The sequence below is a fragment of the Pipra filicauda genome, unplaced genomic scaffold (assembly GCF_003945595.2).
Source record: "Pipra filicauda isolate LSUMZ 115617 unplaced genomic scaffold, ASM394559v2 scaffold36_size6622888_pilon, whole genome shotgun sequence".
In the NCBI taxonomy this organism is placed as follows: Eukaryota; Metazoa; Chordata; class Aves; order Passeriformes; family Pipridae; genus Pipra; species Pipra filicauda.
Genome location: NW_024104498.1, coordinates 3266226 through 3292168, shown reverse-complemented (window position 1 = coordinate 3292168; position 25943 = coordinate 3266226). Strand labels below are relative to the sequence as shown.

Here is a 25943-nt window from a genome sequence, read left to right as displayed (position 1 = left end):
AACCAGGCTGCACTCACGGCACTCATCCAAGGAAAGGACTTGTAACACAGATGTAACAAACCCAGTTACCTGACCAGGGCCTTTCCTCTCAGTGAAGAGGTAAATTTTGCCCATCCTGCACACTAGAGCACATGGCTACCCCTAAAACCCACCCTTCTCTTTACCCCTTCCTCCCACCAGCTTCCTTCACATAAATACTCACTGACTGCAGCACTATTTTTAGCCCTGTCTTCAGCCAGGTGCTCAGATGTGGGTCCCAATCCCTTCTGCTAGAAATTCCCTCCTAGAGAAGGAGAATTCCTGTAATAAAATCCAGGGAGCTGTGGAGCAGGATCAGAGGCAAGCCCAGATCAAACAAGGACCCATAAGTGTGAATATGGTGGAGAAAGAGACACTGTGAAGCCCCTACAATGAGAGAGTTGGACTCTGACTCCCTGGCTGCTGCCTGAGATAACCAATACTTGCCATGAAAAACCACCAAAACCATGCAAGGGTCACTAATAATGAAAATAGGCATTTCCCATACTCATTACTTTTGGTAATTTATAACAGCAGCATCTCCCAGCTGTTACAGAGGACTGCACCTACCCTCCACCAGCCACTGGCACTGCCAAATATGCAAAACAAGGTAACTACAAATATATTTTCATTGTTAGTGTTCATTATGGTTATTATGCCTGAGAGGCCGGTGATTGGCATGCAAGGGGCCTGTTCTGGATGGCAGCACTGCTGAGAAATCACTCTCCTGTGCACCAGAGGCAGCTGCTGAGAGCACCCAACTGCTGCCATGAGCCGGACTCGGGCAGAGAGCGAGTAAAAGAGACACAACGTGCTCAGCAGCATGAGGCCTCCTCTTAAGACAGCAGTTTCAAGATGCTCTGATCTCTCACTAGCAGGTACAGGAAATCTCAGGGGATTCTGCGTCAGACGCAAGACTACAGCACTGTCAAATGCACAGTAACACCTCTCTGTGCTTCTAAAGGGACATGAGTCAATCTGAATTCCGACAGCAAGAAACATGGCATTACAAACATTTCCAGGCACTACCCCACCCAAACACCCTCTGACACTACTCCTGCAAGCAGATCTTCTCATTTTTAAATTGTTTTCCTTTTGCCTTTTCTTTTTTTTCTTTTTTTCCCCCACCCTGACTGGAAAAGCTCAAGAAACAGGAAGAAAAAAACCTAGCACACACAAAGTGCAACCAAATGTACAAATACATGCTCAAAAAGAGACAGCAAAATTCTTTTAGCTTCCTCTAATCCCTTTGGATAGCTTTACGCTCCAGCTCGCAGGATAGCGTCGAAATACTGGAGCTATATTTAAACCAGTTCGCCTGGGACTGGAAAAGGTTTAGCTGCAGCTATGCAGAAGTCGGTGTGGGTGTTTACCTGGCTTCCCAGACAGCTTCTGACACCCAAGTGAGCTGATCTAAAGTTAATTCAGACAGACCTCTGCTACGCTGACGTCTGCAGGGAAGAAATACTCTTATGTATAGGAACCTCTGATATTTCCTGTGGTGACAGAAAAGTAACAAATAAATCTGACTGGAGAGGGATAATGCCTGAGATGATGATATTTCTTTACCTCCTCATGTGCATCCGATCTAGTGCCTGTTCAGTCCAGCACCCACCAGAAACACAACTGTGCTCTGCTCTCTCTTACAGCCCTGGGCAGGAAAATGCAGCCAGGTTTCACAAAAGGTTGAGTGAGTTCAATTGTAGAGAAATGGTGGAAATTAACATCTTATATTTTACTTTGAAAATACAAATGGGGCAGAACTTGCTTAAACATGGATTTGCTGATACTATCTGTGGGTCACCTTAAGAAGCCAGCTATTGCCTAATCTGACAGGCATTTATCAGCTCTGTGTCTTTCTGATGAACAAACATGGATTTCGAGATTAAATTACTATCTGGAGCAGTCCCAGAGGGGTAAAAAGTGAAGCTACAAATAGAAAATCTGAATTACAGATGGGAGCTCCTCCTATTTCAGGGAAGCCAGAGATGTCTTGGACAAAAAGAACCAAATATGTGGGGTAGGGTCAAACGAAATGTTTAGAGACAAAAAATCTCCTCCTGTTTGGAGGGGTACATGGCAGAGCTTCTCAGGCTGTCCTCTGGCTAACCACACACTGCTCCCTGTGAGTGGGTTTGCCATCACTGGCACAAATGTCTTGGGTTACATCCCAAGTACTCCAGACACACAACCCCTAGCAACACAGACACAGAGGCAATCAAATCAAACCAAAACCACCCCTTCCCCCCCCAACATCATTACCAAAAGGGTTCATTAAGAGTAATTAGTTCACCCTTCCTTTCAGACCAAATTAATGGATTCCAAAGCATCAAACTTACCTTAATGAGGAACAAGAGTGCAGCTGGGTATAGAACATGGCAGAACAGTCACTTCTACATGGACACAACCTCACCATCATAAAAGCACTTTCATCTAATCTGTCGTTATCTTTAGAAATTCAGTGACCTCCGTTTTAAATAAAAGGCATCAGGCTGACAGAAATCCTCTAGGAGAAGCCAGAGAGCAGCACGTGGCTTCTGTTTGCTCTCACAGAAATGTCATCTTTGACATTCAAACAGGACACATATATTTTAAATAATGTCAAGAACATTCTCAAAATACCTCATCAGGACTCAAACGGGGGTGGGGAGGGGGTGGGGGGGGGTGCGGGGAAACTTATGTTTTATGAGATGGATGGTTCTTTTCACAGAGATGCGATCGGTTCCCAAGCAGGGCGTATGGAGCATCCATGTGGTTCTGGTGCTGAGTCACTAATGTCATCAGGCATGCGGGGAGGCCCTGGGATGGCTGCACGCTCGGCCGGAGCTCGGAGCACCCGGCTAGTTAGCATTCCATCTGTCATCTCGTTTTAGGATTTGCAGCAGAAACGGGAGATGAAGAAATAGTTTTAAGGAGCTTGTAACATCACAGCTGTCAATCTCCAGCGTTCCGAAGGGAGGAATGACAGATTTATAAGCCCATTCATATAAAAATAAGGTTTGCAAGTCTTTTTCCCTGACCCAGATTTGCTACAGAGGCGACTTAATGCAAATACGTACCAAACGGCAATTCACATTTACTCTAAAATCACTTAACAGGAGCTGAAAACATTAACCCCCAGCAACAGAACCAGTTCCAAGAGTCAGATTATTAACTTCCAGCAGTGATTCAGGGAAAAGGGGGAGGAAAAGGGAAAAGGAGGAAAACTGAACAAACGAGGTCGTGTTGATTTATAGGTAGTAGTCATTCTGTTGAGAAATCCAGAGATCAGTCAAGAGGGGTAACCAAAATCACAAGAGAATTCAGAGGGGCCTTAGCGTATAACACTGATTAACATGCTAAAGTTAATCTAAAGAGACAGCTTTGAGTGTTTAGGCTAGAAAAAAACAACACTCCAATTGGGAAGTCATTACTGGTGCATACGGGCTGTGAAAAGTAGCCGGGACTGACTGTGCACCAGGCTGGGCTGGGCTGTCAAACCAGGAGCAGGTTTAATTAATGAAGGCTTAAACAGCCAGCTGTCCTTCTGATTCATCTATTTAAAACAGATCTTTGTGCTGCAAAGCAACATCGGCACGTCCAGCTCAGAAAGGGGGGTCTGGGGCAGTGGTTCTCCACTCTGCCACCACATTAGAGGGTCGGTACACTTGAAAAACAAACACGAGGAACACAAACAAAGGTGCTCCTTATCCCAGAGTCATATTTGCGCAACCTTTCAAGAATTTTTCTCCTTCTGATGAGTTTCATGCCCATCAGCAGCAGCAGAGAAGAATTTGACTGTTCTCTTGTGAAAATGTTACCTCCATACACTTACACCAAAGCAATCCATCTAAAACCCCCAAGACACAAGATCTCAGAGGCCGCAACGGCATGGGAAGTTCAGAGACTTGCAGGAGCTGCAGGAGACGTCAACTCTCCTGTGGTGGAGGCCTGGGACCATTTTCCAAACTTTTGCAAACTTTCCGTTGAATAACCCCCTTTCAACAGTGCAAAATTGCGATGGATGAGTCTACAAGAAATCACGCTAAAACCCAACCAAAATAAACACACCAGTGGGAGAGTGCAGATGAGCGAGAGCGCTGGCAGAGTTAGGGCTGAGAGTAAAAGCTGGAGATGAGAAACACCGGAGGAGAAGGGACAAGGCAGACAGGAGATGGAGTGACGTGACAACTGGAGGCACATTTCAGCATTCTTACCTCTGATCGGTGTACCACCTGGTGAGGTAATTTGAATGCAAATAAGATTAGAGAGAAGCATTAGTACAAAGAGGAAAGGAAGAAAATTATAACTAAAAAGCAGAAAGTTGTTTTTTTTTTTTTTTAAAGCTAGAATTTGTATTAGCGCGACAGGAATAAACAAAAAGAAACTGATGTGCAATAAAAGTCAGAGTGACACTCTCAGGAGGTTAGTAAAGCTCATCGCTTCCAGGAGTGCAGCATCCAGCCCTGCATCCTGCCATTAAAGCCCCACCCTCACGATCAGGGGCCGAACTGAGCTGCCCAGCTGGCGTTGCTGGCTGGCCTCACCACTTGCATTCACCCCCACCACTGTTCAAGCAGCTGAGATGGAGGACACTTTGGGAAGATGGTGCAGTGGCCCTTCATTCCTCATACAGAGCAAGGAGGGTGTGTCCTGGGGGGCTGTGTGACCGTGACTGTGCTGGGCAGGAGGGGTGGAAAGCGCATGGCTGCGGGCACTAAGTGCAATTTTGCTTTGAGGTTAGAATGACCAGCGGGACAAAATCTGCTCACTTAAAGACATTAAACTAAGGGGAGAGTGTAATAAATCAGTTTTGAATCGTTCTCCACATTCCCATAACCCTTGCATCAAGTTCCCTCTGGCAAAGAAATTGGTGTCACGCAGAATTAACTTTCCATACAGAAATATTTCGAAATGAAGTAGTTTCTGGTAATGTAACAGTGGCATGCTAGCCAGACCTCTGCTGTTCCTGCCTAATTTGGATGTTAGCTGGAGAAAGGAATCCCTACCCTCTTTATAAGGCACTGAAGATAATTTTACATGCTGTAATGAAGAGTATCTTATAAGGAGGGCTTCTCTGGGAGTGAGATTAAATTATCCTGCTACAACAATCTATAAAGGTTCATTTTATGAGTCACTGTATTTAGCAAGTGGAGGATCCACTGGTCACTGTCTGGAGTTCAGGGTACAATCAATACCAAAGCATGATGGAGAAGCTCCAGCTGGGTAAATTTGCAGGGAACCCTTCTAATCCCCACTTTTGTCCCCTTGGTCTTAATTTGCACATATGAAGGCTGTTAGTATAAGGGAGAGATTCATGCAGATTGAATCTGTAGGCAGTTCATGGTATGTGTTGGTTTTATGCAGATTTGTAGGATCTGAATACCAAGCACTTACCAAAGAAAACTGAGGAGTTTAAACAGACAGAAAAACAGGGTTAAACAGGACACAGTGTGTCAAATCATGTTTTCAGTGTATTGATTAATAAATACCAGTATGCATACAAGAGTGTCGTGTATCTCAGATTTACAGCTCATTCCATTATCCACAACAATGATCACCCAATGGGAAAGAGAGACAGAAAAGAATTTCTGTAAATACAAAGAAGGTATATTTTAAGCACATTTAATTTGCCTCTTAAAAAGTAATTTACAATATTTATACTTATTCTTTTTCTTTCCTAACTACCCTTCCTTTAGGCAGAGTCTTTTTTTGAAGTAGGAACAGCAATTCAAACTACTCATTTTAGCATTTTTCTCTGCCAAGATGACATTACCCCATTTTAACTTTATGTCTTGTTATATTTTCTGATGTTTTCTATCCACAGATGACTGAAGCATCAGGAAAAATCTTTCAGTGACTGAAGTTGTGGGTAATCTCACTCTTGCAATAATAAATCTGCTGCTTACTTATCTATCTTAGTAACTACTGCTACCCTTGACAGAACAGTTATACCCAGAGATACTTGCATGAAATAGCACAGCCATGGAAAACAGGGTTATTTCTCTTTGCCCATTTGGAAAGTTTGCCAAGTGATTCTTTTTGTTCTCTTTGGTCTAGGGCCTTCCCCCTCTGGGGTATTGTGTGTCCCCTGCCCCATCCCTTCCACAATTTTCAGAGTTAAGAAAAGCATCCCACAGTGTGTCACTTCCCCTGGGAACAGTGCAATGACTTTGAGCACAAGCCCAAGGGGCAGAAAACAGGACTTCCTTATCTCTCATCTGGCTGAATTAGGGTTTGTTGCTCTGTCCTAAAACAGAAAAGATTTGCAGCAAATCTTTAAATCTACTCCCTGTAGAGGCCAAACACTTTCTCTAATATGCAATTGTCTACACAGAGCTCTAGAAGCAACTGCACACTTGAAGCAGATTTCCTAAAATGTTAAGTGTGGCCAGCTCATTTTTTCATGTGTTGAATCCCAATCTTCCTGGCTTCCAAATGTAAGCCAACCCCTGTGGGAGCAACACAGACGCTTGCTGTATTTAGTAGCACAGTGTTTGTTCAGTGTCTCTCTCACCTTCGCAAAGTTAAGACGTTCCCTCTTCACTCAGAGGACACCATTACAGAGAGCGTACAAGGCTTTTCTGTTGGACCCCAAATTTCCTCATCCAGAAGGAATGTCCTTCCCATCACATGACAATTCATCTCCGGCTTTTGACCTTTCAGGGTGTCCCTCAGAGGTACAAAATCACAGCATAGAGGCCACAGAGTGCCAACATAAGAGAGTCCATAAGTGATGCAGGTGTCATCACTCAAATGGTTACTGAGGCAAACTTGTGCCCTGTGACCACCAGGCTGCTTTATGCAAAGGGCACCCCAAGATCAAACTTCAAACCCAATTCCTTCTGTTTGAAATGTCTGAAACACTCATTATTAAGTTTATTTCACCTTCATGATAACAGACACAGAGTAACACCCCATACATTCACCTCAGTCAGGAATGAGCACTGAGCCTGACATCCTCTGTGTACTGGAAGCACAGTCAGGCACCCAAAGCAAGGCAAAACATAAGATGATACACAGGAAAACCCCACAAGGTTATTTGCATCAGTATTTCCCAGTGTGGAGAAGTTGAAGAAGGGACTTCACTCTGATGACAAACTTACCACAGACTTACCAACATACCACTTCCTTGTAGGAACCTAAACCACCAAAAAATCACTCCAACATCAACAGAGAAACCAAAGCTCTTAGTGGCTGCAGCTGAGCACCAGGGGCAGTGCAACACTGAATCCCAGAGAACTCTGACAGTGCTTTCAGCTACTTCCTAATGTAGAAGTGAAAGCACTACAGGAAACACTGGCTATTGCCACAGGGAGTCTGAATGGATCCCAGGACCGCTGTGTGCACCTCATGTAGCAAGATCCAGGTCTGCAGTATTGGTTCTTCCAGGACACAAAACTTCAGCTGTCAGCTGGTTGGCCACAATATTGCTTCAACCCCTCACTTAGTCAGTCCTTTCTGAGAGAGCATCCATCCTTGTGTGGGTTCCCTGATCCTTTTGGCTAATACTACCCAAACCTCCCTCCTCTGGGCTGTCCTTACAAACCTTGTCCCAAGTCGATGCCCATCTGGTGTCTGGACTCAAGGCTGTTCCTTGCCAGGAGATGACCACATTCTGCTGGGTACTGACTGCTGAGTATCACCAGGGAAGAAGGACATGGATGCCACAGCCCCTTCACAGGGACAGGCACCACCTCTTTCTGCACGTTTGTTCTGTGTATGTGTTCTGTGTTTGTTCCGTTTCCAAATAAGTAGTGCTTCTACTTGATAGGATCAAGACTAAAATGAAAACACTTGCTGGTAACTCTGGGAGCAGAAATGCAGCAAGATGACTGGCTCTCACTGCTTCTTTGTTACAGGCACCTCCACTTTTCCAGAGAGGGACTGAAGTCATCTGCAGAATACCCTCCTTGCAGTTAATTGCCTGAAATCCACACTAGGGTCTAGGGCACGGTTCCTTAACTCAGTTAATTGATGGTGATTAAAGGAGAATGATACTTTTTGTAACACCAAGTTCTTTATTAAATGAAAGACAATGCTTCCTGAATTGTTGGTGTTTCTTTACATGGCAAAGGTATCTGTATGTTAACATTCAGAATAGTTACTCTAATCTGACATTTTGTTCATAAGTTTTCTGAAGAGCAAGGTGGAAGAGCAGTTCTTCAGCTGTGAAACTCACTGAACACATTCAAGAGCTCTGAGAGTATGAATTCCATCTGAGTTGCTTTGAAGTCCACAGGAGCTTGTGATCCAAGAATCTTCACAGAGGAACTGTGAAGCACCAGCACATCTGATCTATATCGGGAGAGTTTCCACCACATCATTATCTAATTTTAAAACATGGTTAGAGGTGCAGCACTGACCCTTGCTGCCAGAACTCATGTGTGTATCACCTGCAATACTATAATGTCTCAACAGTTATAAAATCAGTTCAGCCAAACAGGTTTTGAATGTGTTAGCATGCTGGGAGGTTTCCCAGCCCAGGGCTGGCCTTAGATCCTGTGTCAGGGACTGAGAAGCAGGGAGTGAAGCTATGCACCCTCAGGGAGAACAGGGAGTTGTCCTGAGTCATTGCACTTGCAGAAAAGCAACCTCTCCACAAGAGGTGGGAAGCATCAGCAAGATGAACAAGGGAGAATTTGGCTACAACCAACATGAGTCAGAGACTTTGCTTTTGACTTGATCTGTGATAATGGAGATGAGACCCTGTATTTATTTGTGCTCCCATCTCTAGAACTATAAACCCAACATTTACTGGCAAAACTACCCAAGAGCTGGACTTAAAAAAGAATTCAGCTTTACTCAGGAGGAAAGATCTATGTATTGGTGAGAAAGAGTTAAAAAAAGCCCTCTGAATTTAAAGAGTTACGCTAACTGTCAGAAGGTACAATAAAAAAATGCATACATGCACATATAGATATAATTAGTAAATGAGGGATGGATTTATAAACTGTGCATTTGCTCCTGACAAAGACACCAATCCTCTGGGGTTAAAAGAGCCTAAGATGATGGCTTGGATGTCTTAAACCACAAATTCTAGTACCTTGACAGATGAACGGAACTCTAAAAACTGATGTTCAGAGCGCCCTTAGGGACATGATTTGACTGCATACAAGTTCAAAGACCTGCCTGCAGCCCCCAAAGCACTGCCAGCCCACATAACTGCAAGTGCCAGAAGAGAGCATCTCTCCCAAGCATGCTGCTTCTTTACCTGTAGCTATTTATTCCATACCAGGAGCCTGAGAAACAAAATCATCCCTCAACCCCCTCTATAAATCGGACTCTAAAGCTGCTTTGACCTTCATGACCTTTATTTCATACATCTGAATACTAATATATTATGTACTCATTGAAGGTCAGACACTCTATTATATACACAATACTGGGCTCACAATGTGCTGGAGCTATTTTAACAATATTACATCTGTCTAGCTTTTATTGGGTTTTAATTAAATGAAATTAAATGAGCGTATATTTAGATTGAGATAGTATAAACTGACATTCATGCAGATATGCCAGGCTGACTGTAAGATATGATCTTAATGGAGCAGAGACTTTGCAAACTATTAAACTCTCCCATTTAATGAGGTATCTATTTAAACACTCTTTTCTTTGAAAAACAAAAAGACTCTGCCCCACTACGGTGTAGTGCTGGAGAGCTCAATTAGCACCTTGCAGAATGAATCAGAAACTACCCAACCCATCACAGTGCTCACAGAGGGTGACTGCAGTCACGTCAGTGAGTCTCAGGTACTTCAAAGCACAGGCCCTGCTTTATGTCCACTACAAACACGGGAAAAAGCCACAAATGCAAGCAAGGGTTGAACCTCTGGCCCAGGAGAAGATGTAAACTTCGTGCTCTTCGCTCATGCCAGGGCGGAGTAAAGCCTTGGTGAATCTTGGCATTGTATCATCAGGTCCCCGAAAACAAAACTTCAAACTCATATTTGGAAGCCTCTTGCACTGAACTGCGGAAACCTCCCCTTACTACATTAGAGAGCTAATCAATCCTTTTGTGAGTCTGAGGATGTGTGCTGCTCATTGATTTCTAAAAGGTTCCCTTGACACCTCCCTTGGTAATTACTGTGTCTTCAGCAAGCAGCCAGCTCTAGAGTTTGAATCCCAGGTGAAATATTCAATTGAGATGTTGCTCAAGAACAGCGAATAGGAATCAAACCCTGGACCCTGTGACAGGGTTTACTAGTTTGTTTTTAAACTTTCTATCTCACTAAACTTGCGAAGCAGCTGGTAGAGAGGCAGCCAAGTGCCTGTGAAAAGGAGACTGAAGAACATGTAGTGAGTGCATCAGAGGCTGCCTTGCTGCTCATTTATGGTAATTTCTGATGCTGATTTAGTCAGCTATGAAGTGAAACACACCCATGTGCACTTTCCTATTGCTTCTTCCTAAAGCTTCTCAGAATAATTAACAAGTGTGATATTTTCTTTCAGCACAAACAGATCAAGATTAAACCATGTTGTGGGGGAGATAAGCTAAAGGTCACTGGGAAATTTCATAAGCTATATATGCATTAGTATAATTAGCACTCACTGGTACATCAAGGTGGGATCAGGAGTGTCAGGCTGGGTTCTATTTTTGATGAGAATGATGTCTCATTACCCACTCCCCCAAGTACAAACCTACTTCTTACCATCCAAGCATCATCAGATGTAAGCAGAGGGCTCCAGCTATGGGGAGGTGTGTCAAGACATTCACCTTGCTAGGAAGAAGATGGTGTTGTCCTGGCAGCAGCACTCATAACAAAGGACTCTTGAGTGCCCAGAGATACATCGTGGCCAGGCAAGGCAGTCTGTCTCTTATTTGACCAAAGTTGTTCCAGCTCTGTTCCCTTCTGTACTTTCTGTAGGGTACTGGGGGCTTTTCCCCCCCCAGACTAAAGCTGCTGTGTAGTGGTGCTGTGCATTGTTGTTAAGCAGCCACTCTAATTCATGCTGGGGAGCTCCACTTCATCAGTGAATAAAGCAATGTTTTATTTTCTTTAATTCTCTAATGGGCCTTACAGTCCTGGGAGACTGAACAGTCCAGCAGAAGAACAACCGTTCTTTGCTAAAATTAGTGCATTTTTAGCCACCCACAAGAACTAACTGTTTGTATTTCAAAAGGTAGCATTTGGCTTGTCAAACCAAAGAATTTAAAAGAATTGGTATATTTCAAAACTGTGTGCACCTTCCTTTGAAATCTGCAGAAATGCTGCTTTTTGGATTTTTCTTTATTCTTGTGGTGTCCCATAGCAAGGATGCTAATGAGCTCAACAGAAAGCAGAGCACTGTCTTGCAGAGTCTATGTAAGGAGTAAAGTCGCCTATGACCACTGACTGTAAAATCTCAACCAATATCTCATTATCCTGATTCGCACTGTGCTCCTATTACAAATATCTGAGACCCACCGAGTTGGTAGTGAAATGTCTGAGCCTACCAAGGATTTGGGGCAATGTCAACACGGTCTACCGAAGAAGAAATCCAGGTGATGTTCCAAAAGGTATGTCCACTCTAATGTCTCCTTTTAAGAAGCCACGATATCCCGCCAGAGAGGATCAGCTCCAAAAACTGTTTTCACATTGCAAAAGAAACAAGCTCAAAGCACGCTGACATTTGGGTTTAGAATTGCATTTCAAGGGAAAAAAAAAAATAACAGCAGCACGTAAAGAGAAAAGGGAGGAAGAGCGAGGAGGCTGGGAAGGCTTACTTGCTTTGCCACCTTACCCGAGCGGAGTTGCTTGATCCGTCCATTGCTAGTCGCGGTGTCGACAGGTAGAAAGTCCTTAAACCAGGAGATTTCGGGATCAGGGTTCCCACTGGCAGCACAGAGCATCGTGGCTGTGCGGGCCTTCTCCACCACCTTCAGCTGCGGGCCCATGTCAATGGTTGGGAAGCCAGCTGGGAGGTGGTCTTCTGCAGGAGGAAAAAACACACACACAAGGTTAAAGAGAAACACTGGGGCGTAGCGATGGGATGCAGTTGCAGTGACAGCAGTGCCACGGCACAGCATCTGTGCCTCTGCTGGAAAACAGCAGCCTGACTTCCCTACTGAGAAGGTTATCAAGCCCTCAAAGCACATTAGGCTCTATAATGAGCATTCATTACACCAATAGAAGCTTCCACTAAATTTAACTCCATTTAAATCAATTGCCTTGGGAGAGGTCCATAATTTTCATTGATACGTAAGCTCCATCTATTGTTGTTAATAACTCAGTAAAAGCAGGTATTTGCCTTTTTGTGGGAGGACCGAGTTGAAGATAACAGACAAACACAAAGCCAAACAGTTCGAGGCATCTTGAAACACAACAACTAAACAATAAAACCCCTCAGAAAGGTCCAGAGAGGCCCATTTTATCCTTTTTTTTTTTTGACTAGGAACATTCTGTCACACTGGTAGGATAGACTGTAAATCTCTTCCTCATGCCCCCAAATCTGATTCAGAAGGCTTTTAGAAACTAACGAATGTAAAGCTAATGAGCCACACTGCTCATGAGCAGCCTGGCCAGAGTGTGCCGTGGCAAGCTCCTGGTGCATTTTCTGGGCTGTAGAGAGCAACACTGGTGCACAAGAAATGGCCAGGGCACGCTCTGGCATGTCTTACTGCAATACCTTGAAAAGAAGCACCCCCATAACTGCTAAAACCATTCCTATACAGCAGGTAGGAAACACAGTTAATTGGGTTTGCTGCTGCAGAGCACGCTCAGGTAGGCTGGGTGGAATACATTAGGCAGCCTTCACTGATAAGCCAAGGCATGCTCCAACATCGTCATTCAACAGCAGCTGCAGAACTGAGCTCATTTATTCATTCTGTGGCAAGATGTACTGTACTCTGCTAAGCCTGAACTGCAATCAAAAGGACATACTTTCGCAGAAAAAAAGAACTTGAAGAACATTAAGAAGCTTTTAAAGCACCAGAAACTCAATTATTTTCAGTATGTTTCTTTATTTCCCCGTTTTAAGGGAATTTAAGCAAACCTTCTTCTTTGTCAAATCCAACTCTGCAAGGTTCCCAGCTCACTGCAGTGTTTAAACAAACAAGACCTCAGCCTCTTCCCCAGTCCCAGAGGAGTCTGAACTTGCTGCAATTTGATTTTTCTTGCTATCACTGCACATCTGGAACCATACCCCTCACTCCTCACAGGAAGGTACTAGAGATAGGCCACCTCAGGTGCTTCCTTCTACCTGTACTGCCACACCTGCAGCACAACCACAGCCTGTGGTGGCTAATCTTACATATTTCTCCCTAAGATCTCAAGAGAATTTCCAAGACCCTTGACTCGGTTGCAAATCAAGACTCTGTAGCACAGGACAACATCTGAAAACAAAAAAATGCTGGGGAATATTGTTTAAATGAGAGGGACTATGAAGCATTGAAGGTTTTCTACAGGAAAAAAGGTTCCCGATGTTTATTAAAAGCACAAACTGTATTTTGTGTCCCAGACTGGCCTCCTGAGAAACCTCTCTCATCATGAGCAAACATAAATGGAATTATTTTTTTTCTAAATGAAAGGTACCACGAAAACTAGTTCTTTTAATATTTGCTCTCCATTGATTTTCAAAGACAAAAGGTACATAGAGCTTAACTGGAATGACACCAGCACCAGCATTCAATAACAAGCAACAGAAGCACTCAATACTGAGCAACCACAATGAATACTCCTACATGGCTGAAAAGAAACAAAAGAAGGGTACACACAGAAGTACAACATGGTATAGACTGAAAAGCAAAGGAAGACACATAGGAAAAGCAGTAAACAATGACAGTCCCCTGGACTGAGGCCAAGTTTGCCTAAAGTGCAGCACCTTGCTATTCAGGGTATTGAAAGCAGATGTTTACTCTGGCAAGGCTGAAACCCTGAAGTGATCTAATCTAATCACCATGATTACCATTGACAATCTCTTCTGGTTTGTACAAGATTTTACAAAGAATGCACACTGAGCTAAGTATCACCCAGTTAACTCCGTCCAAAGTCTGTGTGTGGAGGCTTAGCACACAGCTAAAACCCGACACCAGCATTTGTGCAAGAAATCTCTTCCTGCCTGCAGTGATCCTTGGCCCACAGACATGAGATCGATCAGAGGGTGCTTCACAGTGTCTGATCCACAGGTACACAGTGCCTGCTGCACTGAAGTGACTGTTCAATCAAAATTAGCAGTTTGTGATGAGTCACAGACCAGCAGGAATTACGCGATCTAACCTTGGCTTCACTGAGTACAACAGAGACGCTGATTACAAACACCCAGCAGCAAAGCTACCTCTGCTGAACTAGACCTCTTAGCTCAAGCCTTTTCTGGACTCCGAGGTTACATAAAGTGCTGCTCCCATACCATCCACCCCCTGCAGGTCCAAACGATTAGGGAGCCCAGCTGAGAATGCTGTGCACTCAACACCTGAACAGAAGGTTACCACCACTTGATGACCTTCAGTACCCAGACCCCACACTGAGCTGGACTCAGACAAGCACACGTAGGCATGCAAGGCTCATGTGATCTTCTCCCTCTTAACTGAACACAAGCCCCAAAACTATTGTGGCAAACGGTAATAGAGATATAATGCATCCTTTGGAGTCGGAGACACAGGGGGTTCCCTGGGCTAGCACTGGTACTGGTACAGCACAGTTTTCATGCATGCCTGGAGCTTGAAACCACCAAAACTCCAGCAAGCAGCACTGGCATGCCTGCATCTACCCCAGCACAAAGGTGGCAAGGACTTGCTTGATCCCTTGTCAGTCAAATGTGGAGGCAGCACTGGTGTTTAAGAGCAGCAGTCCAAGCTCGCATCAGTGTGAGATGAGATGCCAGGGGAAATCTGACAGCCGGTCTCTGATGACACCTCAGACACCAGAGTTCACCTCATGTTAGTTCTGGGGTAGTTCAGGGGACGTGCACTGGCACAAGGTCAGCTCATGGGGAGGCCAAGCACCTTCTCCAGAGATGGTCCAAGGGCCTCAGGTGCCTGTGCCATCACGAGATGGGGAACCTCAGCTACTTTAGATCTCCCCTGTACTGTGTGGCTCTGGCAGCCCCCCAAAACCCTCCTGGAAAAGAGTGGCTTTGGAGAAAACCTGAGCTGGTCACACCGCAGAGCACAGCCCAGAACAAGCCCACGCCTGCCCTGCCAGCAACACTCCTGCAGAGATAACGGGGCTCGGCTCCAGCCCGGCGTGGCCCTGCTGACTTCACTGGGAGGGCCAGGGATGTCTCTGTGTTCAAACACTACAGGCGACGTTAGGAGTTCAGAGCTGTTCTTGCCTTGCCTTCCCCTCAGGCAAAAGTCTAATCTAGGTCTAATTATGAGGCTCAGTCGTGTCTCCTTTCAGCCCTTGTTAGCTGTACTAACTTGTCTGCACATGGAGCTCGTCAGTAATAGCCAAATCCCTATTCCAGCCAATACCTGGATACTCTTATTCTAGAAAATGAGTTTGTCAGCACTTGGCTTTATTCAAGGAGAGCCAGTAGTGCCTTCAATGCACATTAAAACAGGCTATGAATCTGCTTTCAAGTGCATACCATCCAAACCAGTTTTTCTTTCTTGGTTTCAGGGACTTTCAGAAGGCAGGCACTAGTTTAGAGCGAGTAAAATCTAGGCACAACAGGAATTTTTCAGGCACTGAAAGCTCTAATTCCCTTCATGGACTATAGCACCAACGGCTGAAATGACAGAGGAAAGCAGGAAAAGAGGAGAGAAGCAGGAGGAAAGGAGAGGGAAACAGCAAGGGAGAAAAAACAAACGAATGGGTTTTTGCAGTTACAAACTGAAACTTGGAAAATCCACAGTCAGGCTGAGGTCTTGCTAGCAGCAGTCACCAAGGAGCCAGGAATGTCCCTCTGGCATCTAGTGTGACAGCACGGGCAGAGGATATCTCCTGCTCACTTGACAGCTCCCTTTGCTAATCTTTCTGAGGTGACAGAAATCTAACCCCTGCTCTCATACAGCTCTTTTGTGCCACACATTTTCCTATCTTTAAGGGAAAAGCTAAGGTAAGAAACCTTTCCCACAGCGCCAAACTGGAGCTGAGACCTCCTTCAGAGCAGCTGCAATTACACGGCTTGATTTCCAGCTCCCCAGAAAACTACCTTTCTTGAGGATGCCGCCGTGGGACACGTACCCCTTGGTGTGTCCTTATTTTCTGCAGCTCTCCAAATATCAGGTGATGATAAGGGACACGGAGGCAGTTGCAATTTACGTCTTACAAGAAGCACGGATCAGCCCCAGCATGGAATGGTGTGTGGATAACAGCTGCTTACAAAAAAGGCCTGCAGAGGAGTCTGTGGTGAGCACAGCTGTTGACAGCTGAATCCTGCAGGATTTACCCCCAGGATTTTGCTCAAAACTTGTAATCTCTCACAGAACAGAAAAGTTGCATATCAGGTTCCTACCAGCACACTGTGCAGCACTCACTGCTCTTGCAGCCAAGCAATTGTGTTTTGGGGGTCATATCCTGACACGGCACCTGTAAACCTTCCCCCTAACACTGTGAATTTCCTCTGTGTCAACACAGGAAATGGTATTTTAAAAATGATAGTGCAAACTGTAAACACATTTATGGGAGTTATTTGTCACATTCTTCTTCCTATAAAAGCCAGGCCTGCTTACTATCATAAGTCCAATTGCTCAGACTGCTGAGGGAGAGAAAAAAAATTATACCAAACGTAATTTGGAAATAGCAAAAAGTAGCTTTTCCATGCATTACAGCTACAGCTGTGAGGTTAAATCTCTTACAATCTATCAAACCCACTGCCCCACTGGAAGGGGTGTTCTCAACTCCTTTCAAGTGAGATGTTTGGCCTTATCCCCACACAGTGCTGGAAACAGCTTATCTGGGCCACTGGCTGCCGCCAGCCCACATCAGCTGAGGAACTTCTAGCCCAACATCCATTTTAGGGTCTTGGAGGGATGATTAAAACACAAAGCTCCTTTGTTTTCAATTCTACCAGCTATCTGAAATCACTCAGGAGTGTGTGGTGCAAGGGACAAGTCAGGAAATGGATTGAGGGCAGAGAGATCTCTGATAAATGTGTTTGACTGTGGTCAGCATTGCACAGGAGCAGGATACACAAACCAAAAGCTATTTCACGTGCTCCACAGCCACTCGGTGTGGCAGGCTGGAATCTCACCCAGTTCACGTCACCAGGGCTGAACAGATCCTGCTCAGAGGCAGTGGTCTGATGCACTGTAACACAGGAAGCTGCAGGGGTAACCCTTGTCTACTGCCAGACTCATATTTGGTGGATCAATGGAATTACTCTGCAAATTTTACAAGCTTCTAAATCTCCCTCTGAGGTGCTGAAACACATTAGCAAACGCAAAATTATCAGTGCAAGGACAACAGCCTGGGTAGTCGGCAATATTAACTAATGAAAAATGCAAGCCAGTAACGTTGCAAGCACACTACAAAGCAGGACATCTGTTTGCTGAATAAACAGCTCTGATTCCTTCAGCACAGGTTACCCAGCATGGCTATTCAATTACTGCAAGACAATCAAAAGCAGTCGAGCAATCCGGCGGCCCAGAAGGACGGCATCGCTTTACACGATAAGCAAACCCTGACATCGTTCTGTCCGGGTTCAACTGAAGCTGCACAATGAGCATTTATTTCATCAGCCATTTTGAGGCGATGCTCTCTTTCCACATCCTCCTTCTTACAAAAGTCCCCCAAGAGGTGCACCGCAAATATTATCCAAATTCACGGTCTCCAAAGGCTGCCCAGTGTTGGGTGGGAGGAGCACACTGGTGTGTGCTCCCTGCTGGAGCCAACTCTCATGGAGGCTAATGAATACCCCTGTCGACACTGGCACCGCCTTGCAATTGCCCCAGGAAAAGGTGGGGCAGCGAAACCAACCTGTTTCAAAGGCAGCAAACTCTTAATTACTGGTTTAGTAAGTATAAAACAGTTTCAGGCAGGCAGAAAATACAAACATTCATCTATTGATGACAGGGCTTTTAATGACAAATCTGCTGGCTTTGTATGACATCATGCCAACGTGACATGCTGAAGCCGTCTACTGAAAATGGGGAGAAGGGTGCAGATGAATGGGTGGGTGTGGAAACGAGCTCCAGAAGGACTTCTCTGTGTCACAGTGTAACCACATGAATTACTGCACAAGAGCTTACAGTAAACAAAGTATTTGCTATCTCTCAGAAAGATCACAGCAGCAGCAAAACAGTTCACAAAAGCAAGAATCTGAGTCAGTTCAAAACAAAGAAAGTACTGTGAGGAAAATTCAAGAAAATACGAGACTAGACATGGGCAGAAGAGGATAAACTGTCAGGCAGATTCCTGCTCCAGGGGCTCACAGCGTGGGAGTTCAGGGGACCTGCTTGTTCTAGAGGTTATGAGTCCAAAAACACCCCATGGAGACAGGGCTACTCTTCAAGAGTCAGAGGGGCGCTGCTAACGTTGTCCTTTCATGGCTGGACAGCAATTATCTCCATTTACAAGCCCTGACACCTTCTCAGTAGCGTAGCTGGTCATTCCCAAGCACCTGTGTACCTCAGAGGGGAGCAGGATGGCTTTGCAGAGGTGAGTGTTCCTGGGAGTAAGCAAGACAAAGCAGCGCCTCCCAGCTCACTCTGATGAGGAATCAGGCTGTGCTCCTGCCAAGTCCCTGTGCTGCTTCTCTCCATGCTCCTGCAAGCACGGTGACAAGGTAACACACTGTCACTGCAGCAACCTGTCACCTCCCAGGGCTGAGCACCCTGCATCTGCCATGCACTGGCACCCAGTGCTCCCTCCCACCCAGGGGCAACCTTGGTGCTCCAAGTTCGAGGGGACACTGCATCCCAATGGGATGAAACAAATTGTTTCTCCCAGTCCTTAGAGATGTTGCTGTCACCCAAACAACTTTCTGACGGGCCTCATGATGATTCTTGATCTGGCCCAAGGAACTGACTGGGACAAAAGATGATGCCACGGATGCGGGAAATTAGGAAATTTCCATTAGGAAATACTTCCTCCTTCCCTTTGAGAAGCACTGCAGCTTGCCACTACCAAAGCCTTCCAGGATACACAAGACAATAGTCACATATCAGCCATAGCTACCTGTGAGCTTCTCACAGGGTAGCTAATCCAGTCTAGATTCAGGCTGGGACACAATACAAAGCCTCAGCTCTACAGGCTCTGGTGAGGCAACAGTTGTCACTCTCCAGCATGGCTGTCCCTTAAGCACACCCCAAGGGAAGGCATGAGAAAAGACCCTCTAGGGATAAAGTTCCATCCACTACCATGGCCTTGCACTCCTCTGATTCGGGGTCTTCATAAGCACTGCAGGATCTCCTGAGATGACTGAGCCTAGCCACAGCTTCGGTGGGGAACAGGCAATTCCTCTCCTTCACAGATAACCTCGTGCTCGACAGAGGCAACACAAGGGTGACTAACAGCTACTGAAGCTGACTCAGAGCACAAGTAAGTATTCAGTCATACATCTGACCAAATTAAAGGTATGTAACCCACAACCCACTGTTTCAGTTCTTAGTTTAGGGATCTTCCTAAGTAATAACAACTTCTGCTCTGTATGTGTTAACTGTGGAGTCTGCTACCAACCAAGAGACCTTAACTCATCCTGGAAGAAAACAATTATTTACACCTTTATCAGATTAGATTGCAACAGTCAGAGATGGCATTGATGAAATCCCTACTACCACAACATCCTTCTGTCACCCTGGCTACCACCTCTTCTGGCTCTCCATTCTGGCTTCCTCATACTGACAGTCACATTTGCAGCCTTGGTCCTGAACTCAAGTTTTTCTAAGACTGAGACCGAATATATCTCAAAGAATTAAAAAAGTCAAGAAGGAAGATTATAGTAGAAGCTTATCTGCTCAGGCTAAACAAGCCCTATGCCACAGGGGAAGCCTCTCCAAGCTGATGACACAGCCTCACAGAGTGGCTGGAAGTGTGATACAAAGCCTCAAGATGTGAGGAACACCCCGGACCTTCTGCTCCAAATCCAAGCCCACTGCTCTTCCGAGAGCATAAAGCAACACACAACCCAAAGCCAAGAACACATGAAAACAAACATTTTCCTGAGAGACCAGAGAAACTAGTCACTCATGCTAGTGAAGTACCAAAACGGGCTTAGAGTGCATGGCACTGAAAGTCATTTAAGGGTTCAGGGCACAGCAAAAACTACATCAAGAAATGTCAAAAATGTGGGTGAGGAAGAGCTTACACACAAATAAAACAGATCATATTTGCAAGATCCCCTGCCTGAGCAAGCATCCCTTTTTTAATCCTTGTTGGGTGAGGAAAAAAAAAAAAACTTTTTTATTTTCCCCCTCAAAATTACAGCATAATTTCAAGTAGGTAAAAATAGAGTTTTGTGGGTCATATCCAACAGCTGATAAATAAGGCTAGGCTCTTTCAAAAAGTATTACAAAAAAGAGTCATCAGCTGGAAGTATGCATTGAAAGAACTCACAAAAGTTCTTCAACCATATGAATTCAGAAGGGTTTTGCAGCCAGCTATTAAGACTCCATAGTAAAGGAACAACAAAAGACGACCCTGCTGTGCTTTCAGGCAGGACTGTGTCATTTGTTGGTACCAGCTGTTGAGTATAACTGCCTCTAGAACTGTTTTCAAACCATTGCTGCTTTTTAATATTTTATACAGGAAATACGACATAATTATTCCTACTGCACGTTTCCTTGTGACAGAATATGTAAACACGCTCCCACTAAAACACACCCAAAACTTCAATCTTTTCAAGGAAAAGCATGGAAACAGCTCTTACTTGCACTCCAAGTCATTTATTAATCCACTGCATTTTTCATACTACCTGCACCGATGTGAGGTGTTGTGAGGTGTTGTGAGGTGTTATTAGCATAGAGATTTTCATTTTTAAGATGTGCAATCAATAATGCATTACCATATGCCATTAAATCCAACGTGTGGTTAAATTAATGGAGCATTTGACTTTTGATCCATGTATGTTTGGTTGCAGCTCAGTGCAGGAAAAAGTGCATGAGAACGGAGTTAATGTGACAGCAGAGCTCTCCCACGCTTTCTAACATCGAGTTTCAGATTAAAGTGAAGCATTCCTGTTGCCACTCAGCTGGAATACTAAATCTGTTCATTTCCACTTCACAGGCCAGAATGCAAGATTTTCGGTCATTTAACTCCTGCTGAAAGGGGTAGATTGTGCTAAAATCTGATTTCTGCTTAGCTTCTGCAGCCTGTCTGCATCACTGTCAATCCAGTAGCTTCTCCTTCTGTGGGGAACATTGCAGCCTGTCAAAGCATCACTGGCCAGCAAGTTTCAAGCAAAAACTTTGATGAGGGACACGAAAAGGTTGCATGTTTTAATAAAATACTCTAATGAAAAAGCCTTCCCTCCCCCCACCCCAGCAATTGTTCCAATATGGAAAAGAAAAAGCACTGCCTTTCCTTGCATTTAAACTACTGAAAAAGGAAGGTATTAATACAAAATGGATGAGCAATGACTATTGACTTTCTAAGGAGAGAAACACCTCTCTCCTATCTTTCAGCCTTCTCAAAATCCCCAAAGGAAAACCCTTGAGGTACCAGGTGACTGGAAGTTGGCTAACAATGAGGAGATTGAGGACACCCTCAGTCAGGTTGCAGACCACACCAAGGTGGGCAGGAGTGTTAATCTGCTGGAGGGCAGGAAGGCTCTACAGAGGGATCTGGACAGGCTGGATTGCCGGGCCAAGGACAGTGGTATGAGGATCAACAAGGCCAAGTGCCAGGTCCTGCACTTGGGTCACAACAATCCCCACCGGCTGGGGGCAGAGCGGCTGGAAAGCTGCCCAAGCCTGGAAATTGAAACTTCAAAGTCGTACTGGGGAGGAGCTGGAGAGTCGTTAGATAAAGGACAAAAATGTTCTACTTCTGGCATTCCCAACCAGCCAGTGCTCCCAAAGGAAAACAAGGAATCCCCCTGCCCCCACAGAACGTCGCCCTGAAACACCGTTTTGTTCTCTCATCTCAAAGAGTAAACTGAAACTTTTGGAGTCAACCTCCAAAACTGCCAAGCTATGGGATGGAGCTGCTCTGTGATGCCGTGAGAGTTTGAATCCCAAAGCCTGTAATCAAGGTGTGTGGGTGTGGGAAAGGAGGATGAACACAATTCTTACAAAAACAAGGCTCCTCTGCAGCAACAGCTGAAAAGCACCAGTCCTGGTGCTCAACAGCCTGCTCTTCTACCTCCCCATACTGTCTTTTCCCTCACTCTATGCCTTTTTCTCCAGCACAATCCTTTCCTGCCACTATCAATTAAATCTCATGCATGCGGCTGTGTCTGCCATTTCCTTAATTGTAGCAAACTGCGTTTTGAACAAATGCTCAGAAATCATATAAAAATATTTTTAATAGTTACCAAAACCAGTACATAGAACCAGACCAGTAAAGGCCAATGCAGTAAAACACAAGTTACAGTCCAAGGCATTATTTCTTTACAGTATTCAGAAAGAAAATAACCTTTAAAAAACTTCAGAAAATATTCACATATTGACATCAGGTAGCTCTGCGTCTGTGAAAGTTTCACATGTACCTTTTTTTCAGAGAAATTCTATTTTCAAATGAAACAATAAATGTGAAGTTTCAGTGCCCTTGTCCTACTGCAGCCAGATCAGGCATACAGAGTCTGCTGGAACCAAAATCACTCAAGAATTGTAAGAATGGCTTTAATTTAATCTGAACACCAGACAGATCAGTGATACGGCAAATCACCGCTTTCCATTCAGAAGTTTTAAAACACTCTATCACAGAAAACATCTTGAGATAGTGAGTAACTAACTTTATTTACTTGGTGGGCGAGTGATTTTTTATAGAGGGGAAAACACAGCAAGACTTGACCAGAGTCAGAGACAGATATATCCTCTTACTATTTGTTTTATGTCTTATGTTAAGCCATCACTTTCTAGAAGACCCATTAATTGCACTGGCTCCAACATCACTTTAGATGGAGACTCTGGTTACCTTAACAGTCCTTCAGAGACAGAAGAATGTAGAAAGGCCCCCAGCCAAAGACCCACAGCAAGCCAGTGCCTACATGCAAACACAAGTGAGATATTGTTGCCAGACAAGTGATGGTTTTTAATGCTGGGATGATGTAATTGCTCAGAGTTTAACAGAGGACATACTTTTCTTTTTACAGATAGCAAGTGTTGCAGAGGCTCAATATCCTATTTACTGCTTTGCCACAACACCCATCTTTTCAGAAAGATGTGCAATAAAAGGAGTGGCTGATAATTTCAGCCAAGGCTTTAAACAAATCCCCAGTGCAGGCCCTCATGAATTAAAGAGCACGCAACAGATAAATGGAAAGCTGGCAGTGAAACCACATCAAGACCAAGTGGATAAAAAAAATGGCATCTCTTGGCTCCTGTGGTACTCATCTTAATATAACCAAATACAGGAAATCACCTGAAATTCCTTTGCTTTTCAGGAAAAATGCATTCCCTAACTTCAGACATATCTGCTGTTAGTCAAAGGTTCATTTTATCAAATGACTACTACAGAAATTGTGGGTTTCCCCACCCCTTTTCCCTGGCAAACGAGGAGGGCTGCACAGTTCAGTGGCATAGGACTCCTACTTCCCAGGTGGAAGGGTGTATTCTTTCTAACGATGGTCCCTACCTTTCCCCCCAAAATATTACGTCTGCCAGAAACAGAACAAGAAAGCTAAACAGACACCTGGATTTGGCAAGCTTCAGTTTCACTGTGCTGGAAAATTAAATTAAGGAAAGCTTTAAAAAGGTTTGTCCCTGTCTTGAAAATGGGAGGATTGTTGGCCTTGAAGTCTTAAGGACAATCTACTATTTTTTTCCTGAAATGTAAGTCTAGCTTTCTTTGGGAAGATCCCTGCACTAGCTCCACTAACTAGTGGCTGGAAGGAGCGTTCTCCACGGTAGCTGTTGAGGTTTCCTTAATTCTTATTCTTTTCCAAATGGGAAATCACAGAAGGGGCTGGGGAGGAGGTAGCCACCGTGGACTTTCCTGGATCTACTCATGCAATAAAGTCAAGGTTGAGGATAAACAGAATTGAGAACAGCTATAAAGAGAGGTTGTGCTCTTGCCCTGTCCAAGTATTGTTTCATTCCTGACTGACTGGCAGGCAGCATTTGACAGACAGGGGCTAAAGCTCCATGGGGTTGCAGGTCTCTGAAAACGATTACAGGGGAATTGAGTGCATAAATTGGTTTGTCTCCCTTGCTCTGAACCATCTTTCCCTCTGCCCCTCACATACACACACGGTTACAACTGTTCTGCCAGCACTCTTTTGGTGCTTTGATGCAAGGTACACACAGCCTGGCTTACAAGAGCTTCCAAGTTCTACAGGATTCTCCAGGCCCACATTTCCTTGAAACCCCCAGATGTTTACCCTGAGAGCTTTGCAGTAAGGGTGATGTTGCTGTGTTTTCCATTCCCCGGTGTGTATGCAGTAGCCAGCCCTGCCCTGGATGGGATGCAGCAGCTCTGCCCCGCGCTGCAGGGACGTGCAGGGGGAGCTGGCTGGTCATGGCTGAGCAGTCCCTCATACTTTCCCACGTTTTCAGCATGGAGGTGTTGCACTCGGAGCCACGCAGTCGCAGTATGTGCTTTTGCTGCCGCTGCCAGCTCAGGAAACCGCTGCCACATCTTTCTATAACCCAGCTCAGGTTAAACCAGATTTTCCGGTACAGATAACAATTGCACTATTTACATTTCATACACCTGAAGGGCAGACACCCTGGCTTTGCTGGAGCAGATGTCTTAGAAGGAAGCTCAAAGACTAAAAAAGCATGTAAAAGCCACAGCAGCCTCTCTGACCCGCTCCAGCACGGCCCAGGTGATTTTGTCTGCACAGACTGCCCGAGCAGCTGACAGGCACCGAGCTGCTCACTGCAAGGTGTCAGAAACAATAAAGCAATAGCACGGTTTGATTTACTGCTGGGCAAACACCGTCTGGCAGTGACCACACATGGAGAGGTCAGGCAGTGCTGTCCTTTATTAGCATGTCAACCAACGCTGTGCTAACACACTCATGGATTAGACTCCCGAAGTTGGATATTTGAGCATGCTTGGGTATAACTAATTGGAAATAGGCCCTGAATCCCTAATAACCTAAGTTACGGTCCCTGGGATTTATGCCAAATTAAAGACAATTAATTCTCCTCTCTTGATTATTACACACCTTAATAGCTCTGTCCTTGAGTCAGTTCCATCCTTGATGTGCAGAGCCCTTTAGCTCAGTCTCTAAAATTTGATGTGCATGAAGAACAGTTAATAAGAAAGTTCTGAATCAAATCCGAGTTACTGTATCAAAATCTCTCATGTTTTACAACAGTGAAAAACACAATTGCATTCAAAGCCTACTTCAGATCCTAGATTATAAAGGCATTTGCTGCATAGCCTCTGCACTATAGTCTTTAGAGGCCTTAAACAATTTCCACGTTTCCCTTTAAGATGTTCTTTTAAAATACCACACAGCAGTATATACAGATAATCAGGACTATTTTCAATAAATGATTTCAGTGAAGTTCACTGGCTTTATTTGATATACAAAAGACTATTTAACCTTCTCCCAAGACACTCTACTGATGTAATTACAAGCAAGAGATGAGGCACGGCTCTCCCAGATGTAACACTAACAGGAAAGAAAACTTTCTGCTAAGCAGAGGCTGCTCTAAGTCTTTCCTAGAGGATGTAAGAGGCAGGTACCTCCTTGCAGATAAGAATACTGTGAATCCTTATTTCCCCAGCTCACTATACAGTGTGCAGGCCACTGGTGCTAGGACGATTCATCCAGAGGAAAAGTGCTGGCACTCATGTCTTAGGCATCCCTCATGCACTAAGTAAACAAGACCATGCGTCCCTTTTCAGAGCATCAACAGCAAACCCTGAGCAGAGCACACTCTACTGAGGCCCTGAAGACACAGAATATGATTCTCAGAGCTGACAGGGCTCCAACATCAAAACTGCCTGGGACACAAGAGGACACCC

At 44.7% G+C, this 25943-nt stretch overlaps 1 protein-coding gene across 19 annotated transcripts in view; it reads right to left on the bottom strand.

The window, feature by feature from the left end:
- The window catches only part of PTPRF (protein tyrosine phosphatase receptor type F), a 376508-nt gene that overhangs the window by 95460 nt on the left and 255105 nt on the right, over window positions 1-25943 (bottom strand). For 10 of the 19 annotated variants that reach the window (XM_027747288.2, XM_027747286.2, XM_027747295.2 and 7 more), the window contains exons 6-7: window positions 11722-11910; window positions 4215-4232 (exon numbers count right to left, since the gene is read on the bottom strand). In XM_027747288.2, coding sequence (XP_027603089.1) covers window positions 4215-4232; window positions 11722-11910 — 207 coding nt within the window. The other 9 variants (XM_027747292.2, XM_039384693.1, XM_039384694.1 and 6 more) reach the window with 2 other exon arrangements.